This window comes from Carcharodon carcharias, chromosome 20 (genome assembly GCF_017639515.1).
Source record: "Carcharodon carcharias isolate sCarCar2 chromosome 20, sCarCar2.pri, whole genome shotgun sequence".
Taxonomy (NCBI): Eukaryota; Metazoa; Chordata; class Chondrichthyes; order Lamniformes; family Lamnidae; genus Carcharodon; species Carcharodon carcharias.
Genome location: NC_054486.1, coordinates 80,310,277 through 80,330,392, shown reverse-complemented (window position 1 = coordinate 80,330,392; position 20,116 = coordinate 80,310,277). Strand labels below are relative to the sequence as shown.

Genomic DNA, 20,116 nt, shown 5'->3' with positions numbered 1-20,116 from the left:
GTGACTTTGTCCTTTTCTTCTTGAGCTCCAAAGGCAACATTATGTTTTCCACCCCCATTAAAGTAAGAAAATAAGATGTAACAATCGGCACAGATTTGGATAATGGGGCAGAGGCGTGTAGCCTTCTTGTAGTCTTCAGTCAAGACTTCAATCCCAAAGAAAACTCCGTGCTTGCAAGCTTAAAAATCACAGGGTTATTCAGCACAGTTTGTCTTGTCACTATGGTGCTTTTGCACAGGTTGCCTATTTTTCAATCTGAATGGAGATTACTGTAAATAAGTACAATCCATCATCTGTTTGCTACTCTCTGCACTGTGCACATCTCCAGAGACCTTTGCTCAGTCATCGTATTTGCACTCAATAACTGTACAAAGTGATGCTCCCAATTTATGCCTCATTGGAAGCTAATTTTCCACAGGATCGCAGGCAGCTCCCACCTTGATAGCTTTAATGAATGCCTTGTCCAAGGACTTCGATTGTAACTCGAGTCTCTCTGCTTGGAGGAACGATGCAGTGATTGTTTACTTTCCTTGCCTGTTAATTGTGGGAATCGGCTGCAACATATATACAAAAGGTTCCACACACTCCATTATTAGCAGTGCAAAGTGTTTTGTATTTAAATGATTCCGGCAATTCTTCTCTACTTTTTTTTTCAAATTGAAGGCACTTGGTTTTATGGCATGTCATGAACAGAAGGTGGTTTAGTTTCCTCACTTCAGACAGATGACCGGTTGTGTTATCATGGCCACAAGCAACTCCTATATAGCCCAGTACTATTTGAGCCCAGTTCACATACAGTGGGCAGAAATGCATGCAGAGACACCAAACATGTAATAAAGCACAGCAAAGTTAACAGTGAAGAGGCAGGAAAGGAATAAAACGTTTGCTACAGACAGTTGTGAGATCAGGTATTCACAGCAGAATAGACAGCCGAGGACAAGGACCTGCAGTTATATAATGCTTTGCTGAAAACTCTGAAGGAGAGTAATTGTCAGCACTTCTTTTACCCTGTTTCCAGTCGGAAATCCTTTTGTTGGCCAGCCATTATGTCTCCTGGTGACAAGCATCTCCATTCATCCGTAATAAAACCAGCCAGATCTTTGTGCTTTGAAAAGATTTCTAAAGCTCTTTCAGAGTCCATCTAGATGCAGTTGTGTTATCAAATCCCTCTAAAGCAACAAAAAAAGCTCCTCTCTTTCTTGGGTTGACCACTTTATACATATACATTTTTTTTTGTTTTTGTTTAAATCTGGCATCCTTCACACTCCCATGATGCCTTTCACCACCACATGTACTGTTTGAATCTGCAATCAGCTGATGAATCTTTGGTAATTATTTTCGAAGGTCCATGGATAAAGACTCATTCTTTGTGCAATGCCCGATGAATCTTTTCACAGCCTCTGCCATAATAAGGTCACCTTCGATGGCTTAGCATAGCGATGACAAGAGTGACTGGAAACAGCCATATATGTATTAATACGGAGACTTCACCGCCAGTTTTGACATCTAGTTTAAGAAAAAGTGCATATTAATAAATTTGTTTAAAATGACAAATCGGTTCTGAATAATGCTACTTCTATTATTACATTGAAGCAATAGAGATTGTGGGTGGAAAGTTTTATTAAACATTTATAAACTTGGAATATGCTAGAGATACAGACTTAGTAGCACTGGGCAGAATTTCACCTTGCCTTTTTGGGTAGTGAAGATTGTCTGCGTAAAATGCGGAGGGGAAATTTGTGAGGGGAATCACTTACCTATACAGCTCACCTAGTTTTGTTTCTGCTCTGCTGCTACTTCTGCTTGTGTTACAAAAACAAAAATCTACTTCATTTTGTTCCACTATCAATATTCCTGTGCTGATAATCAAAGGCACTGCAACTAAGGCCAATTATTTTGGTTATATATGTGATTTCTCTCCTTTGTTTTAGAACTGTTGAGACATGCACAAAATGTGGCTTTAGTGGAAAGGGGAGAAGGAAGGAAAGAAGGACAGATGGGTGGAAGGAGAGGAGGAAGGAAGGAGAGAGGGAAAAAAGTCAGCAGAGAAGGAAGGAAGCAGAGGAAGGCAGGAAGGAAGGGAGGAAGTAGAGACAGAAGGAATGAAGAGGAGAAAGAAGGAAGGAAGGAGAGAAAGAGGGGGAGAAGGAAGGAGGCAGAGAAGTAGAAAGGGAAAAAAGGAAGGAGGGAAGATAGAAAAATAGAAAGAAGGAACTTGCATTTATGGTTCATGAGCTTCGGGTTTCCCAAAATGCTACACAGGCAATGAATTATTTTTCACGGTTATAATTCAGGAAATGCAGCAGCCAGTCCATGCACAGCAAGGGCCTACAAACATCAATGAATTCAATGACCATACCTTCGGGGTTTTTTTTGGATGATGAGCTCATACATGAGAGTGGAAAATTGACTTTTCATGGTATGATTAGAGAGTATTACACAGCCAATTAAAACCCTTGTTCAAACCAACTGTATCAAGTTGTCTTTCAATCTAAACCCTCAAAACTCAGATTATGTCATTAAGGAAAAACAGTATGAAATTTTGATCCACCACTCAGATACTTTGGGTGAAATATCTAGAGAAATGCAATGAAATTCAAGGATTAATTTCCTTTTTCTTAAGTGTATTTTTCATAAAGTTAAGCAATATGATGGGCTCCATAACTTTTATTCCTGATGCACCAGATGGTTTTGGTTACCGTTTTGTGAATTTTGACAACTGCATTTTAATCCGAGTGTAAGAGGCCAATCAAAGTGGCTCTCATTCTTACGTGGATCAAACAATAACATGGTAATGAAATTATTGTGACTGTCAAAGCACAGTAGCTCTGTAATGCTCATCATATAAAGCTACCCTTCTCAATTTGTTTTTTTATGCTGTAAGGCAGGTATCACAAATATAACCTTTTGAAAATACATAATGCAGAAAATGCTGGCAAACATAAATTATGCAGCAAATAGAGTTATTACAGTTACAATCAGCATCGGTAGAAAAAAACAACTACTTTTGCAGATTATAGAAAAGCAGCTCCTGACAAAGTGCCATTCACTCTCACGTTTCAAATCACTGAACAAATGTGAGCTTAGTCCTCAGTTTATTTTCTGATGCTCTCAATTGTGTTGCAGCCCCTTATCACTCACTGGTTACTCCATATGGGAAGGTAGGTTGTTAAAATGCCCATTTGTGAAATGTTGAATAACTCCCTAAAGAAATTTGGCTTACCAGGCCTGGATTTGATGGGCTCCGCTGGGTGCGGAAGGTGGACTTGGAAGAGCGTGAACCGCTTACTCCCGCCCCCATCTTACGTTGCGAATCAAACGGGTCCTGGCCAATTAGCGGCCACCCAGTAGGCAGGCAGCTAATTAGTTGCCTGAAGGGCACACTGTGTCCAACCGTTTAGGTTAGGACGTCTGGCAAGAGACGGGCCAGGCTGTGAACCAGAAGTTGGGCGCTGCCAACCAATAAAAGGAATGCCGGCATAAGGAGAGGTCCCCATGTAAAATCTTTGCTGCAAGGTGATAGTTAAGAAGACAGAATCCATTGAAGTATTGCAGCAGCAGCAGGTGAGGGCATGTTTTTTCCATTTGGTTCTCATCCAGGACCCTTGCCAGGGAGGAAAGATCATCTGAGCACACTTGCCCCATTTCCCTTCTGAATAAGAAGTGTTCGGAAAAGAGTCTATTCTATCCTTTAACTCCATCTCTCCACGTAGACTGAAAGTCAAGCTACCCCTTTACAAAGGTCTCACATTTGAAAGTTCACTGCATCTTTCATCTGCCAAGCATAATGGAGGGAGGACAAATGAAGGGGCCCAGACAAAGGGCAGTCCCACAGTTCCACGCTGACTCCCTATAAGTCCTCCTCCAGGCTGTGATTGATCAGCGGGAGGTCGTCATGCCAAGTGATGGCAAGAGGAGACCTCCCCACCAGACTGAAGAGGGCTGGACAGAGGTCTTAGAGGAGGTCAGGACTTGGTTTCCATACCGTAAGAGGCTGAATGGCCTCTTACGATCAGCAAGGGTGATTTTGCTGATGGGCCTATATGGGAATGTGTGAGATTGTGATACATGTCAAGTGTGGGACTGCCTAGTGTCTAGGTCATGTGCAGAAGATGGCATGAAGCAGACATGCCACATTATATGGCACTGGGGATTCTTGGATGAGTGGAGGTGGTGGACGGGGGTAGAGGTGGTAAGGGTTTGAATCACAAGACCTGTTAGTTTTGCAAAGATCTTAGCGAAGTGGTGGCTGCTGAAAAGGGATATGTTAGGAACACAAATAGCAGCGTGGTCTTTCCACACAAGATTCACAACAATGTTCCTTTTCCTTTGCAGGACAAGAGGGCACATAATGCTCGTGAGAGGTCACGGACTGGAGAAGCAGTACCAAACCTGGCCAACTGACTCCTCTGAAGGAGGAGGTCTTGCAGACAGTGGCCGACCAATAGTGCCAGATCACTGGTTGTGGAGGCTGGAGGATGGGCCGGGGGTGGTGTGATTCCAAGAGCCCATGGCTTTCTCCTGGAAAGATTATGCCGAAGAGAGTGGGGGAAATTGGGGAATGGGGCAGGGGGGGAGCATGGATGGGTTACACTTTGCCAGCTTGCGGCATTTTGGGAGGAATATGTGTCTTAGATTTGAAGTAACTGAGGTTTAAACCCTGGTTAAGTAAGTGTGTGTGTGTGTGTGTGTGTGTGTAGGAAGTGTCTCTCTAAGTAATCTCAAATGATGATGGTGCCTTTCATAATTCTTCTTTGTTTCTCCCACAGGTGAAACTTCTGCAACTGCAGACACTAGCCCCGAGGGATCAACTTTAATCTCTGAGGAGGGAGGCTCAGAAGCTGCACCATCACATCACTGTGCAGCACCTAGCAGCAGTGCAGATACACACACCTCGAGGAGGGTACACGTGAATCGGCTGAAAGGGCTGCACATATTAGTGTGAGCGCATCACAGTCGCAGGACCAGCTGGCAGAGACTCAGATGGTGTAGGCCTCAGGCACTCAGAGGAATGCTGGAGGTGACTTAGACTCTGGGCCCCAGGCTAATGATGAGCTTCTGGAGTTGTCCATCAGGTGGCAGGTGCTGAACATACAGCACAAGGTATATGAAGAGGTGGCAGAGCTTCCAGAGGGGTTGCACACACTGATACAGACAGAGGATGAGCGCTGCCATCACCTGCTCTTCAGAATGTGTGGCATCCTCCGGAGAGAAACTGGCACCTGTCATGGAGAGCCAAACCCAGCAGCTCACTGAGGGGTTACCGTGTGCGCGTTCTGATCTGCATTCCATCTCCTTGTATCTGTGCTCAGGTGCCCAGAGCCAGGGCGAGAGCGGGATGAGGCACCTGGAGTTGCAGCCAGGTCCTGCCTCCTCTCAGGAAAGCAGGAGTGCCAAATGGACCTCAGGATGACACAATGGCAGCTCCTGTCCAATCAGGGCATGGGTCGCAGGGTGCTCCTGATGGGAACAGCTTCTGCTCCACCCCTTTTCCATTGACATCAATGCCTCAGAATGCCATGACAACAGATGAGACTCCTGCCACTGAACAGGAGGCCCCCAGCATGCTGTGGACCTCACGGCCTCAGACAACCAGAGGACACCCACTGAGTCATCCCAGGTAAGGGGGCATAAGGGTCAGCTGCCTGTCTTCAGCACAGATGGCAGCAGGGGACAGGAGCACCAGCTCGTGGCATGTGGGAGAGAATTAAGAAAACACATTCGTCACACATGGGTTCACAGGGTAAATGTATGGCCTTTTTTGTTTGGATATATGCTCCTTCGGTTCTGCATTAAATGACGGTGTTGTGTGTACTGGCTGCTCTGACTTCATTTGCGTTTCATGTGTGTGGTGTCCTGTTTTGGATTTGGATTGACTGACTGCTATTCATGGGACTTTGTGCTCATGTCAGCCCCTTTGAATGACTTCATATTCTGCCTCACCATTAGCACATGCACAGAGAAAGCCCTGGTATTGATGAGTGGGAGAAACCAAGAAGAGATGAGTGAGGCAAAGATGTTTTCAGATGTGGAAATTCCACATCCCTAGTTAAATTGTCGCATTATAAGAGCCTCCCTCGTCCCTCTGCCATCCAAAGCCTGTTGCACACTGGGTTCCACTGCTGGTTCCTCCCCCTCCTCATCCTCAGACTCATCCTCAGACTTGCTGCCAGGGTGTGGCTCACTCCATTCGATCATCCTCTGCCAGGGCTTCCACTCTGTGGAGCGTCAGGTTGTGTTATGCAAGCAGACCATGACGATTCATGAGAAACAAGCCAGAGAGTATTGCAGAGAGCTGACTGTACAGTCCAAGCGTTGAGATCTCGTTTTGAGCAGATCAATGGTCTGCTTGATGATCACCTTGGTAAATGTGTGGTTCTCATAGGCTCACATCTCAACCTCCATCCACAGATTTCTCACTGGGGTCACGAGCCATCTCTTCAGTGGTATGTCTTGTCTCCAAGAAGCCAACCATCCAAAGGCTCAGGAGGGTAGACCATACTTGGGAATGCCTAAGGATTGATGAGTCATGGCTAATCCCAGGGTGACAGGCACACAGTTGAATAATCTTCTGATGAACTGGTCACCAGGCTCGGTGCAGCCGTATTGTGCAGCAAAATTTGGGGAGGGTTGTGGCAAAAAAACTGGATGAACTATTTATGAAACTACATAAGGAAACAAGCAGGCTTCATCAGTGGAAATGAAAAGTCTGGATCTACTGACATAGGTATAGATTTCCATGGCCAGAACTTTACGTTTAGGCTGCAGACGCGGGCCCAACACACCCAAGCGTAATATGATGCGCGGTGATGTCGAGCATACAACCCGACGTCAGCGTGCACTTGCGTGATATTTCATTCGGCGGGTTCATGCTGGAGTCGGCTGCATGCCAGCCAATAATTGAAAGGCCTATTAAGGCCATTAATTGGAAATTTACACTGCCCGTCCAACCTATGGTCGTGGGCAGGCGAAAAGGCCGAGCGGGCTTTACATTTTTTTGGAAACCTCATCCACAAGCAGGATGAGGTTTCCTAAAGCTAATGCATTTTAAATATATACTTTATTTAGGAATTATTGACACAGTCACATGAGGGGACATTTTTATTAAAATTTTATTGTCTTTATTAATTGTTTTAAAAAGCGCTTCAATCTCCCTGAGGCAGCTCCCGCCTCAGGGAGTTTGAAGCGATCTTTTGTGCGCATACGCAAACTGCGCTCCAGGCCCATTCTCCCTGCACACCACCCCCCACCTGCACAGGTAGTGCTCGATCCATGCAGGGCGGGCCTTAATTGGCCCACCCCAACAAAATCGCGGAGAGGAGCCGATCACAGGCTGGCTTCATAACTGCCCCAGCCTGCTCCCACGAAGCCCGCCCGACAAGGGAAATATTCTGGCCCATGTGTTTACATTGCAGTCTTTCCTAAAATTTCATATTATATTCCTCAATCTGTTTATGTGAAAGTTTTACAAATCTGTACATCTAAATGCCTATTCTAAAACTGCGAACCAGTAAATAATATCAAAGAATGTAATTTAATCTAGCCCACTCTATCGTAATGATTATTGATTGCATAAGTTGTGCAAAAAAAATGTAGTAACTCTTGCAGGAACACAGTGTATTACAACATGTGAGCCATATTACACATTACAATGTGCATTTCTTCTAGCACATATCCTGTGAAAAATGTACAATAAATATCATAATATTTTCCTTCTCTTGTAAAATCAATCTGTTATTATAAATGCAGAATTTTAGTTCATACCAATGCACAATATTCATTTTTGAAAGTTAATTGTTGGGGGAGGGGGGGGGGTGCACCAAGGAATGAAATGGGCTGCGTGAAATTGCAGTCAATTGCCTGGTTAACAAGCTCAATTGCTCTTTAATTAGGTTTTTTATAAAATGGCAGGTGGGCTCCTGATTTCAGTGCCCTTGAGTCTTCTTTATTATTGGAGGCTGGTGCGATGATATCGGATTGCTGGCCCGATGTTGTCATGCCAATTTTTTCATCGGCATGGGGGTGGTGGGGGGGGGGGGGGGGGGGGCGGTGGGGCGGGGAAGGGAGGCGGTGGGGGGGAGCAGAATGCCCAATTTGCGAATGTAAAATTCAGTCTGTTGAATAGTTAGAGCACAGAAGGAGGCCATTTGGCCTGTCATGTAATCCAAACTTAGAACTTGGGTGCTAGGATTATGGTGATAATATCTCAGAGGCACTGGCTAAATTTTTACCTTTAGCATTTGGGCTGAACTGTCCTCAATTTAATTTCAAGGTTTGCATCTCCTTGAAGCACTTTAGATAATAAACTGACTTGTATCCGAATATCACAGCAAGGTCAATTAAAAGTTGGGAACATCAGTTCTTCTGTAACTTAGTGAATCTCCTGAAGACAAACTCATCTCTAATTCACCACGACAATACTCTATGCTTTACCAGGAAAATTCGCTGTCACGTGTTCTATACTCCATACCTGCAGCTGGTGGAAAATCTCTCTGGGGGAGGGGGTGTGTGGAGAGAGGCACAGCTTTTATCCTCTTTGCCCAGACCACTCTAGGTTATAGTCCGGAGTGACACCATGGTTCACTGTTGTTTGTTGTTTTCCTTTATAGCATTCTAAAAACATATGGCTCACAAAGGAAATGTAGGCATCAGAGTCAGCCCGGAATGAAGTTTACCAAATGTCTTGTAGTTAATAACCAGCTGGGTATGCAGTGCTGCCAGTCAGTAATGAGGGCAGTCAGGCATTATACCTTAATTTAACGGGCAGTAAAATTTTAACATTGTTAAATTAACAACAGCAATTATGTCAATTATTGGGAGATGAAAACAATTAATTTTAACCAGGCTGCAATTCTTGAATCATTACATCACGTACTTACCTTGATTTTTTTTTTCTAATCACACTGAGGCCAGGGTTACATTTAACATGGTCAATGCAATGAAAAGCATTTTGATACGAATACTGAAACCATGATACCTCCCTGGGCATTAGTACGGCAGGGTTACATGCTTTCAGTACCTGCAAGGAGCCCCGGTATTGAGAAACAAGAAAGGCTTGTGTTTACATGAGAACTTCTCGGAATGTCTCAAGCACTCCTGGTCAATTAATTGCTTATTAAGTGTAAATAACTTCTATTTTGTAAAGAAATGTGGGAGTTAGTTTATGCACAGTAAAGTCTCATGAAAAGAAAATGAATGAACAACTAAATAATCTACTTTGTTAGTGTTGGTTGAGGAATGAATGTTGGTCTGAACACTGGGAAAACGTCTTGCTCTTCTTTAAAGAGGATTTTTTTACATCAATATGAACAAATAACTGATCTCAGCTCAACTTCTCATCTGAAATATGGCACCTCTGGCACTGCAGCACTTCACCGAACTGCACAGAATCCATGACTTTGACATAGAGGAGGGAACACTGCAATCAAGCCAAGAGGCAGAATTTAATGCTTGTGGTGGTGGGCCTGTCCACCAGCTGGAGAGTCAGTGGCAACCCCACCATGGCCATTCCGCACATATCCCCCCGCCCCCCAGCCCAGTTTATTGCCAATCAGGCACTCATCTGGTCGGCGTTGGGGTCCTTGGTATGGTCAGGGTGATATCTGGTTTCCGAGAGCTGCCAGACAATCACGCCAGCTCTGCCATTCAATATGATCATGGTTGATCTACTTCAATGCCAAACTCCTGTTCTCTCCCCTTACCCCTTGACGCCTTTAGAGTCTAGAAATCTATCATTTCCTTCTTAAATATATTCAGTAACTTGGGCTCCACAGCCTTCTGTGGTAGAGAATTCCACAGGTTCACCACCCTCTGAGTGAAGAAATTTCGCCTTATCTCAGTCATAAATGGCCTACCCTGTATCCTCAGACAGTGGACCCTTGTTCTAGAACCCCAGCCAGATGAAACGCCACCCCTGCATCCAGTCTGTCCAGCTCTGTCAGAACTTTACGCATTTCAACGCAATCCGCTCTCATTCTTCTAAACTCTAATAGACCCAATATCTCCTCATACAACAATCCTGCCATCCCAGGAATCAGTCTGGTGAACCTTCATTGCACTCTGTCTCTGGCAAGTCTATCCTTTCTTAGGTAAGGAGACCAAAACTGCATGCAATATTCCAGGTCTCACCAAGGACAGCTACAGTAAGACACCCTTGCTTCTGTACTCAAATCCTCTTGCAATGAAGGCCAACATACCACTTGCCTTCCTAACTGCTTGCTGCACCTGCATGCTTGCTTTCAGTGACTGGTGTACAAAGACACCCAGGTCTCTTTATGTATCAACATTTCCCAATCTATCACCATTTAAATAATACCCTGCCATTCTGTTTTTCCTATCAAAGTGGATAACTCACACTTATCCATGTTATACCGCATCTGCCATGTATTTGCTCACTCACTCATCTTGTCTACATCGCCTTGACGCCTCACCATTTACATTCCCACCTAGTTTTGTGTTGTCAGCAAACTTGAAAATATTACATTTGGTTCCTTCATCCAAATCATTGATATATATTGTGAATAGCTGGGGCCCCAGCACTTATCCTACTAGTTACCACCTGCCACTCCATAAAAGACCCATTCATTCCTACTCTGGTTCCTGTCTGTTAACCAATACTCAATCTGTACCAATATATTACCCCCCATCCCATGTACTTTAATTTTATACACTAACCTCTTATGTGGGATTTATCAAAAGTTTTCTGAAAATCCAAATGCACCACATCCACTGGCTCTCCTTTATCTATCCTGTCAGTTATGTTCTTAAAAAACTCCAGTTGGTTTGTCAAATATGATTTCCCTTTCATAAATACATGTAAAAAAACATAAACCCAAAAGCTATCCTCTAACCCTCACCCCTCAAACCTCCTCATCCTCCACACAATCCCCATGTCCCATCCATGCCAATTCATGACACCTCATGTCCCCCACCCATATCCCATGGTCCCTTATACCCTTCATGCCAAGCTATGCCCCTCTACCCATCCCCATGACCCTTTATAGCCCCTGTGACAACTTAATGTCAACTCATGCTAGCACATGCCCCGACCTACCACGCTTTGCCCCTACACTGCCCATGCCACTCACCCCGTATCCTCCACGGGCAGATCTCAGTAGCCATGGTGAGATGAAATCAAATAAAGTTCTAAGTGTCATTACTTTTTGAAAAAAAAACATGCATTCACAAAAATCCACTGAATACATTTAAATTTCTTCATGCACTTACTCCCTTATAAAAGCAAACATTTGTATTCATAGTCCCACATTAGAAACTTCACAACCATTTGGAGCTGTTAATCAAATTGTGAAATTGCAGGACCCCACTGTGATAACGAAAGGCTGTGGAATCAGTCATGCAGTACAAATCCTATAATGAAAGCCCTCAGGCTGTTGTCAGTAGAAAGCTAGTGAAATGGCAAGCACTGATTTTTTTTCAACTGCAGGTTGTTTTCTTTTCCAAAAATCTAAGGAGCTTGGGGATTTTAATGCCTTGACAGTTCCACTGAAGATCTCCACTTTTTACGCACATTTGTGTCTAATTTTAACAATCCCAAAGAGCACCTGATCTCTCCCAAGGACACTTTACCTCTCCCAAAGGGGTACCTGGATCTTTTCAAAAGGGTAAACTGCCTCTCCGAACAACTAAGGCTGCTTTAGACCTTTTGCTAAAATGCCTGAAACCCACAACCCATCTTTTGAACATCCCTGTCATGGCTGAGCGGACATGAGAACATTACAAAAAACCTGCATGCCCTCTTTAAAAGGAACATTGCTGATCTTTAAAATGGCTGCTACAAGTCACTGACTTTACGACTGTAGTGTTGTCAAGCTTCCGAAAAGCTTCAAGTGGATTATAGGCAGACATACCCAGACATGAAAAGACTTTTAAAATTCAATGAGTCCTCAAACAGACAATGGCTTTCCCTGAGGTGTGAAAACCTTGGTCCTTTTTGAATTCTGTGGCTGATAAGGAGACCTTGGATTTATAAATGGGATTACCATTTGCCTTATTTGGAAGATGACTTGGCATTTTGTCCAAATCACATGATACAGCAGCCATCTTGTCTCTCCGCTAAAGATATGACAGGAAAATTCAACCTGTAGTTTCAGATCCACCTTGAACCATCTTGAAGAAGTTTCAACCCAGGGAGAGAGGGAGAGACATCCAGTAACAGCCACGGCTTCTACTGTAAGTAGCTAGGCAGTTTGAAAATATCACACTTGCAGAACCAGAAGAAAGGGACCTTCTCTCATTTCTGATTCCACCTATTGGCTCACCTGTTAAAACAACCTCTGGCAATTCAACAATTGAAGCCATAACACCCTCTTTCATGGGGTGTGGGCAGCGCTAGCTAGGCCAGCACTTATTGCCCATCCCTAATTGCCCTTGAGGAGGTCTTGATGTGCTGCCTTCTTGAACTTCTGTAGTCCATGTTGTATAGGTGCAGCAATAGTGCTGTTAGGAAGGGAGTTCCAATATATTGACCCAGCGACAGTAAAGGAATGGCGATATAGTCCCAAGTCAGGATGGTGTGTGGCTTGGAGGGGAACGTGCATATAGTGGTGTTCCCATGCATCTGCTGCCTAGCTTGTCCTTCTATTTGGTAGAGGTTACGAATTTGAAGGTACTGTCAAAGGAGCCTTGTTAATTGCTGTAATGCATCTTGCAGAGGCTACACACTGCTGCTACTGTGCGTCAGCAGCAGAGGGAGTGAATGTTGAAGGTAGTGGATGGGGTGCCAATCAAGTGAGCTGCTATATCCTGGATGGACAAAGCTTCTTGAGTGTTGTTGGAGCAGATTTAATAACGAGTCAGATTTGTCAGGAGGTGAGTTCTACAACCTCAAAACCTTCACTTCAAACAATGCAACACTTCGACTTCAAAACATATCACGTGCACCAAACATGGGCTAATCTTGCTTTATTTTTATAAGTATAATTTTATCTTCACTTGTAACTAATCTTTGTGTGTGTATGTGTTAGTAACTTTATCTTTTCTTCAGTAACTTCCAGAGCAATAGTGTGAAATAAACCAGCTTTTCCTTTTTGAGCTGCTGGGTTATTTTTAAGTTGAATTACTCACTCCAAGGATAAAACATACAGAGCAATACATTATTCACAGGTGACTATGGGGGGGGACATCTTGAATGCGCAGTGACATCTCATTAACAAAAATTGCATCTGCTTAAAAGCAGCTTCAGTTTTATATTTGTGAACCACGGCCATGCAAACAACTACCTTCCTCCATGCTCCATCTGGGGAAAGTGGTGGGTACCAGGTGTGGGGATGGGACTTCTGGAATCAGGGTTCTGGCGCCATTTTGGTGAATGCTTTCTGACTCGGCGAAAGACAAGGCCATATTCTCCTTCTGAAGCTGTTATGTTTCAAGCTTGATGACAGTACCATGTGAAACCCCACCATTAACTCTATTCAGCTGGCTCAGGTCCTCCTGAATATTTCAGGTATCTCCACAGATGGAAGACCTGAGAATGGGACAGATAATGGCCCTTCCTTTCAGTGTGTTGCAGATTACGGTGCCTGGAGTTAGTTTTCAGTGGCTGTAACTGACCATGTCATAAGAACATTAGAATAGGAACAGGAGTAGACCACACACACCACAAGCCTGCTCCACCATTCAATACCATCATGGCTGATCTTGGGTTTCAACTCCATTTTCCCACCCACTCCCCATATCCCTTAGTTCCACAAGAGACCAAGGAGCTATCTATCCCAGTCTTAAATGCATTCAGCGATGGAGCATCTACAACCCTCCGGGCTGGAGAATTCCAAAGATTCACAACTCTTTGAGTAATGAAATTTCTTCTAACCTCAGTCCTAAATGATTGGCTCCCTGTTCTGATACTGCACCCCATGTTTTAAATTCCCCCACCAGTGGAAACAATCTCTTAGCATCCAACCTATAAAGCCCCTTCAGAATTTTGTTGGTTCCAATGAGATCACCTTTCACTCTTCTAAACTCCAAAGAATAGAAGCCCAATTTACTCAGCCCCTTCATCCCAGGGACCAATTTAGTGAACCTTCGCTGTACCCCCTCCAATCTAATATGTCATTTCTTAAATTGGAGACCAAAACTGCACACAGTACTCCAGATGTGGTCTGACCAAACCCTGTACAACCGTAGCAAAACTTCTTTATTCTTGCAACCTAATCCCTTTGCAATTAAGACTAGCATGTTATTTGCCTTCCTAATTGCTTGTTACGCCTGCATACTTTTCTGTGTTCTTTACACTAGCACACTCAAGTCTCTTTGAACATCAACACTTAGAAGTTTCTCACCTTTTAGAAAATATTCTCCTTTTTTATTCTTATGGCCAAAGTGAATAATTTTACATTCACCTATATTAAACTCTATCTGCCACCTTGTTGTCCATTCACCTAACCTGTCTATGTCACTTTGCAGTCTCTCTGTGTCCTCCCCAAAGCTTACCTTTTCATCTATTTTGGTATCATCAGCATTACTCTCTATCTTTTCACCTGAGTTATTAATATAGATTGTAAATAGCTGAGGCCCAGCACTGATCCTTGTGGCACTCCACTATCTTCTGCGTGTCAATGTGAGAAAGCCCAGTTTATTCCACTCTGTTTTCTAGCCATTAACCAATCGTTTATCCGTGCTAATATATTACCCACAACTCCATGAGCCCTTATTTTGCCTATTAACCTTTTGTGCAGCACCTAATCAAATGCCTTTTGGAAATCCAGATATCCATCTGCTGGTTTGGAAATCCATTTACTGGTTCCCCTTTATCCACACCAATAGCTAAGCCTCAAAAAACTCAAATAAATTTGTCAAACAGGATTTCCACTTAGTAAATCCATGTTGACTTGTACTAATCATATTGTGCTTTTCTAAGTGCCTTTTACTGACTCTTTTATGGGATCTAGGTGTCATCAGCTAGGTCAGCATTTTTATTGTCCATTCCTAATTGCTCTTGAGAAGGTGGTAGTGAGCCGCTTTCTTGAACTGCTGCAGTCCATGTGATGTAGATTGCTGTTATGGAGGGAGTTCCAGGATTTTGACCCAATGAAGGAATGGCGACATAGTTCCAAGTAAGGATGGCGTGTGGTCTGGAGGGAAACTTGCAGGTGGTGATGTTCCCATGCATCTGTTGCTCTTGTGCTTCTTGGTGGTAGAAGTTGTGGATTTGGAAGGTGCTGTCAAAGAAGCCTTGGTGAGTTGCTGCAGTGCATCTTGTAAATACACACTGCTGCTACTGTGCATTGATGGTACAGGGAGTGGATGTTGAAGGTGGTGGATGGGATACCAATCAAGCGGGCTGCTTTTCCTGGATGGATAAAGCTTCAAGCATTGTTGGAGGTGCATTCATCAAGGCAAGTGGAGAGTATTCCATCACACTCAAAACTTGTGCCTTATAGATGGTGGACAGGCTATGGACAGTCAGGAAGTGAGTTACTCTCTGCAGAACTCCCAGCCCCTGACCCACTCTTGTAGCCACAGTATTTATATGGCTAGTCCAGTTGTGTTTACAGTCAGTGGTAACCCCCAGGATGTTAATCGTGGAGGATTTAGCGATGGTAATGTCATTGAATATCAAGAGGAGGTGATTGGATTCCTTCTTATTGGAGATGGTCATTGCTTGGCATTTGTGTGGCATGAACGTTACTGGCCACTTATCAACCAATGCCTGAATTTTGTTCAGGTCTTGCTGCATATGGGCATGGGCTGCTTCAGTATCTGAGCAGCCACGAGTGGTGCTAAGCATTGTGCAATCATCAGCGAAATCCCCACTTCTGACCTTATGAGGGAAGGAAGTTCATTGATGAAGCAGCTGAGGATGGTTGGACATAGGACACAACCTTTTGGAACTCCTCCAGTGATATCCTCCATCAATGAATGACATCCAACAACCACAACTGTCTTCCTTTGTGCTAGGTATGACCCCAATGAGTGGAATATTCTCCCCCAATTCCCATTGACTCCAGTTTTGCTACAGCTCCTTGATGCCACACCTAGTCAAATGCTGTCTTGATGTCAAGGGCAGTCACTCTTACCTCTAGAGTTCAGCTATTTTGCCCATGTTTGAACCAAGGCTGTAATGGAGTCAGGAGCTGAATGGCCTTGGCAGAACCCAAACTGTGCATCAGGCAGCAGGTTACAGCTGAGTAAGTATGGCTTGATAGCACTGTCGATGACACCTTCCATCACTTTGTTGATGATCAAGAGTAGACTGATGGGGTGATAATTGGCCAGATTGAATTGTCCTGTTTTTTGTAGACAGGTCATACCTGGGCATTTGTCGGATAGATACCAATGTTATATTATAGCTGTACCGCAACAGCTTGGCTTGCGCACAGCTAGTTCTGGAGCACAAGTCTTCAGTACTGTTGCTGGAATGTTATCAGAGCCCATAGCCTTTGCAGTGCCTTCACGTGGAGAAATGGAATTGGCTGAAGACTGGCATCTGTGATGCTGTGGACCTTTGGAGAAGGCCGAGATGGATCATCTACTCGGCACTTCTGGCTGAAGATTGTTGCAAATGCTCCAGCCTTGTCTTTTGCACTGATGTGTTGGGCTCCCCCATCATTGAGGATGGGGATATTTGTGGAATCTCCTCCTCTAGAGAGTTGTTTAATTGTCCACTGACATTCATGACTGGATGTGGCAGGACTGCAGAGCTTAAATCTGATCCATTGGTTATGGGATCACTTAGCTCTGTCTATCACATGCTGCTTTCACTGTTCCCCATGATAATTTCTCCTGTCTCTGCTTCTAAGGGGCCAACGTTTACTTTAGCTACTCACTTCCTTTTTATAGATTTATTAAACATAACCATAAGCATAACTTATTAAACATAAATTATAACCTGTTTTTATATTCCTGGCAAGTTTACTCTCATATTCTAATTTTTCCCTTTTCATTAAATTTTAGGTGGCCCTTTGCTGGTTTCTAAAGCGTTCCCTATCCTCAGACTTGCTGCAACATTGTAAGCTTCTTCCTTTAATCTAATACTATCCTTAACTTGCTGAGTAAGCCACGGATGGGTCTTTCTTGCTGAGTTATTGTTCTTTATTGGAATGTATTTTTGTTGAACATTTTTAATTGCTTCCTTAAATGTTTCCAACTGTTCATTTACCTCCATATCTTTTAGTCTATTTACCTAGTTAACCTTAGCTAGTTCCCATCATACCTGTGTAATTGACTTTGTTTAAATTTAAGATTTTTTTTTGCGATTGGAATATGTCACTTTCAAACTTAATATGGAATTGAATGGTATTATGATCACTATTTCCCAGTGGATCTTTTATTCTGACATTCCTAATTTACCCTGCTTCATTAAACAATACTAGATCTAAGATAGCTTTATCTCTAGATGGCTCCACAATGCACTGCTCCAAGAAACAGACACAAAAACGTTCTGCAAGCTCTACACCATTCATTTGAATTTGATTGTCCCAGTCTATATGTCTCACATGTGAATTCCTCATCCCAGTGCATTATTAGTATCCTCAGGAATTAATACGTCCTCTGCAATGGAGAGCAACAGGAAGAAGACAGAACAATAGATTTTGATTTTGTGGCATGGTATAAGAGAATCAATAGCGATTTGTTCCCTGCTTTACATCTGGTTTAATTTTTATTTTCATTGGCTTAAAGGAAATAAAAAATTGAGGGAGTTGTAAAATGGCTGAATGATCACCACCATCTATATTATGTCCCTCTGAAGTTTAACTTCACCCCCAGTGTGTGACTTGGGGAGACCTGATAAAAATAAGATTTATAAGTGGATAAATGAGAAGAGCAGAATAAGTGATACGCCATTTATGAAACAAGGTGACACCATTTTCCTCTGTTTCTAGAAAGCTTCTTTTACAGTGTGGGATTTTGCAACAAACATTTATTTTGTAACTATTTGAATATAAGTTTTGAAAACTAAATTAAAAATTGTGCATCAATATAAAAACATTTCGTGTCCAGTGTGAATCTTCTTCATAACACCTCGACTTCAAAACATATCAGCCTACACCGATATGGAATAATCTTAATTTATATTTATAAGCATTGATTTATCTTCAATTCTAACTGATCTTTGTGTGTATGTGTTAATAATTTTATCTTTTCTTAAGTAACTTCCAGTACAATAGTGTGGAATAAACTAACCTTTCCTTTTTTAAGTAAAAAGTGTCCATGGAGGGAGAAACAGAGTTAACATTTTGAGTCCAATGTAAGGCTCGAGTATTGATCAAAAAGAGATATGTCGAAGCTTTTCATCTTGCACTCATCAGCACACTTTGCAAGAATACCCATATATGGGGAAAACAACAATTTATACTGTATGAGAAGAGAGTGCTAATTGGTTGGAAAGTGGACCCTGATTGGAAGAGGTGTTGCCATGGAGAATGCACCAATTGATGGTGACTGACAGTTAATTACCAACCATTGTATGAAATTTAAACTAGGCAGCTTGACCCTGATTGGTCAAGGCATTGTACTGAGGAATGAGTCAACGAATGGCTGTCACTTATTTTGTTTTGCTGAAAGAGGTGCAATGTGTGCGCATGTTCTTTCTGTCTGCAAAGAACAGGGCCCTGTGTAGTAATCTATGCAGCTTCCAGTACATGCAAATGTGCCAAACTGCGGCCCAACTAACAATCTTAAGTTGGTTGTCATCGTAATTCTTAGCACACTGCGGATTATTTAGCAAATGTTGTTCAGTCACGAAATCTAATGTTGGATATTGTGAATTTTGCAAGCATGGGCTGCTTGGGTATGCTCTGCACCTTGCCCTTGAGACTTCTTTGGAACACCGCACCTTCAAAATGTATTAGGCCTGCACCGAATAATGGACTGCTCTGAAGAGTTTTTTGAACTTTAAACTTTAACTCTGTTTCTCTCTCCATAGATACTGCCAAACCTGCTGAGTTTTTCTAGCACTTTCAGGTTTTGTTTCAGGTCTCTAGCATCCGCAGTATTTTGCTTTCATATAAAGATGATTGAATTATGATAACTTGGGTTCAAATAAATGCCCTAAAAATTGAAAAGTGCTCACCAGTTGCTTTGTTGCCTATTTGCTCATCCACTGACCTAGCCACTTTGATTGTGGATATTGATGTGCAGATTTTATTTCCAAATATTTTACTTACTGTTGACAGGCTGGTCTACTTTCCTGCACTTGCCTTCCATTACAGTTACATCATCGATTGCGATGTCCCCTTCTATACTGGGCCCCCGAATGCCTTCAAATATCAGCTGTACAACAACAAACAGAAAACTTAGTGCTGCAATGGATATGCGGTAAGTAATTGAATATTCTAGTGAACAAGTTAAAGGGAAAACTGGAAATGAACATTCAAGACAGTGTTTAATGTCACATTTCGTTTGTGTACATTCTTTAAACCTTCAAAATATCATCAGAAATCATTGTCCTCTCTTTTTAATCCGACTATTTTAGCCCTATTTTCGGTGTAACGGATGCTCCAAACAAGATGTTCCCTTTGCAAGAGCCATGCTTTGGAGTTAGAGATACAACTTTGTTACTTTGACTCTCTGGCTTGCATTGCTGTAAGCACAGCTCTCCGTTGGGAGCAGGGTACTATCACCTTGTACATCCTCATTAAAGTGAGGAATGACAGTAGTGAAGAATAGCACATGATCCCTTGCATAACCTAGTAACACCAAGCTTTCCAAAACTGGACACTTGGTTCATTCTATCTGACCTGAGGTGCCCAAGTTTCCTTTTCTGTTGAACACCCATTACTAAACCCCATTGATCTTTATTTAATGTACTTCTAATCTTATCAGACTCATTTCAGAACAGTGTTGAAGTGGACTTGCATCCACATGAATTGGACTCACATTTAAGCTTTTGGTTTAAACTGCCCAAAGCAGCATAGAATCCCAAAGCCCTCTCATCGATCAGGAATAGATTTGAACACTGTTCCAGAAATAATTTCCCAAGGAGCAGGATAGTACCTTGAAATATTTTTGATTTAATAAATCTGGGCTACACAGTCATTCCAATTCAGTTTGGACCCAAGTTCAATTCACACATCCCTATTTGGTCTGTATTGTACGATACACTTGTATTTGAATTCAGAATTGTGGCTGGCTGAGTAAAAAGAGATGAAAGAACTAC

General features: G+C 42.8%; 1 protein-coding gene across 1 annotated transcript in view; it reads right to left on the bottom strand.

Moving 5' to 3' along the window:
• Positions 1-1,198: 1,198 nt before the first annotated feature.
• The window catches only part of mdga2a (MAM domain containing glycosylphosphatidylinositol anchor 2a), a 912,278-nt gene continuing 893,360 nt past the window's right edge, over positions 1,199-20,116 (bottom strand). Inside the window, exons 17-18 of the mRNA XM_041214670.1 lie at positions 19,125-19,230; positions 1,199-1,506 (exon numbers count right to left, since the gene is read on the bottom strand). Coding sequence (XP_041070604.1) covers positions 1,415-1,506; positions 19,125-19,230 — 198 coding nt within the window. The 3' untranslated portion in view covers positions 1,199-1,414. The remainder of the gene's footprint in view (positions 1,507-19,124; positions 19,231-20,116) is intronic.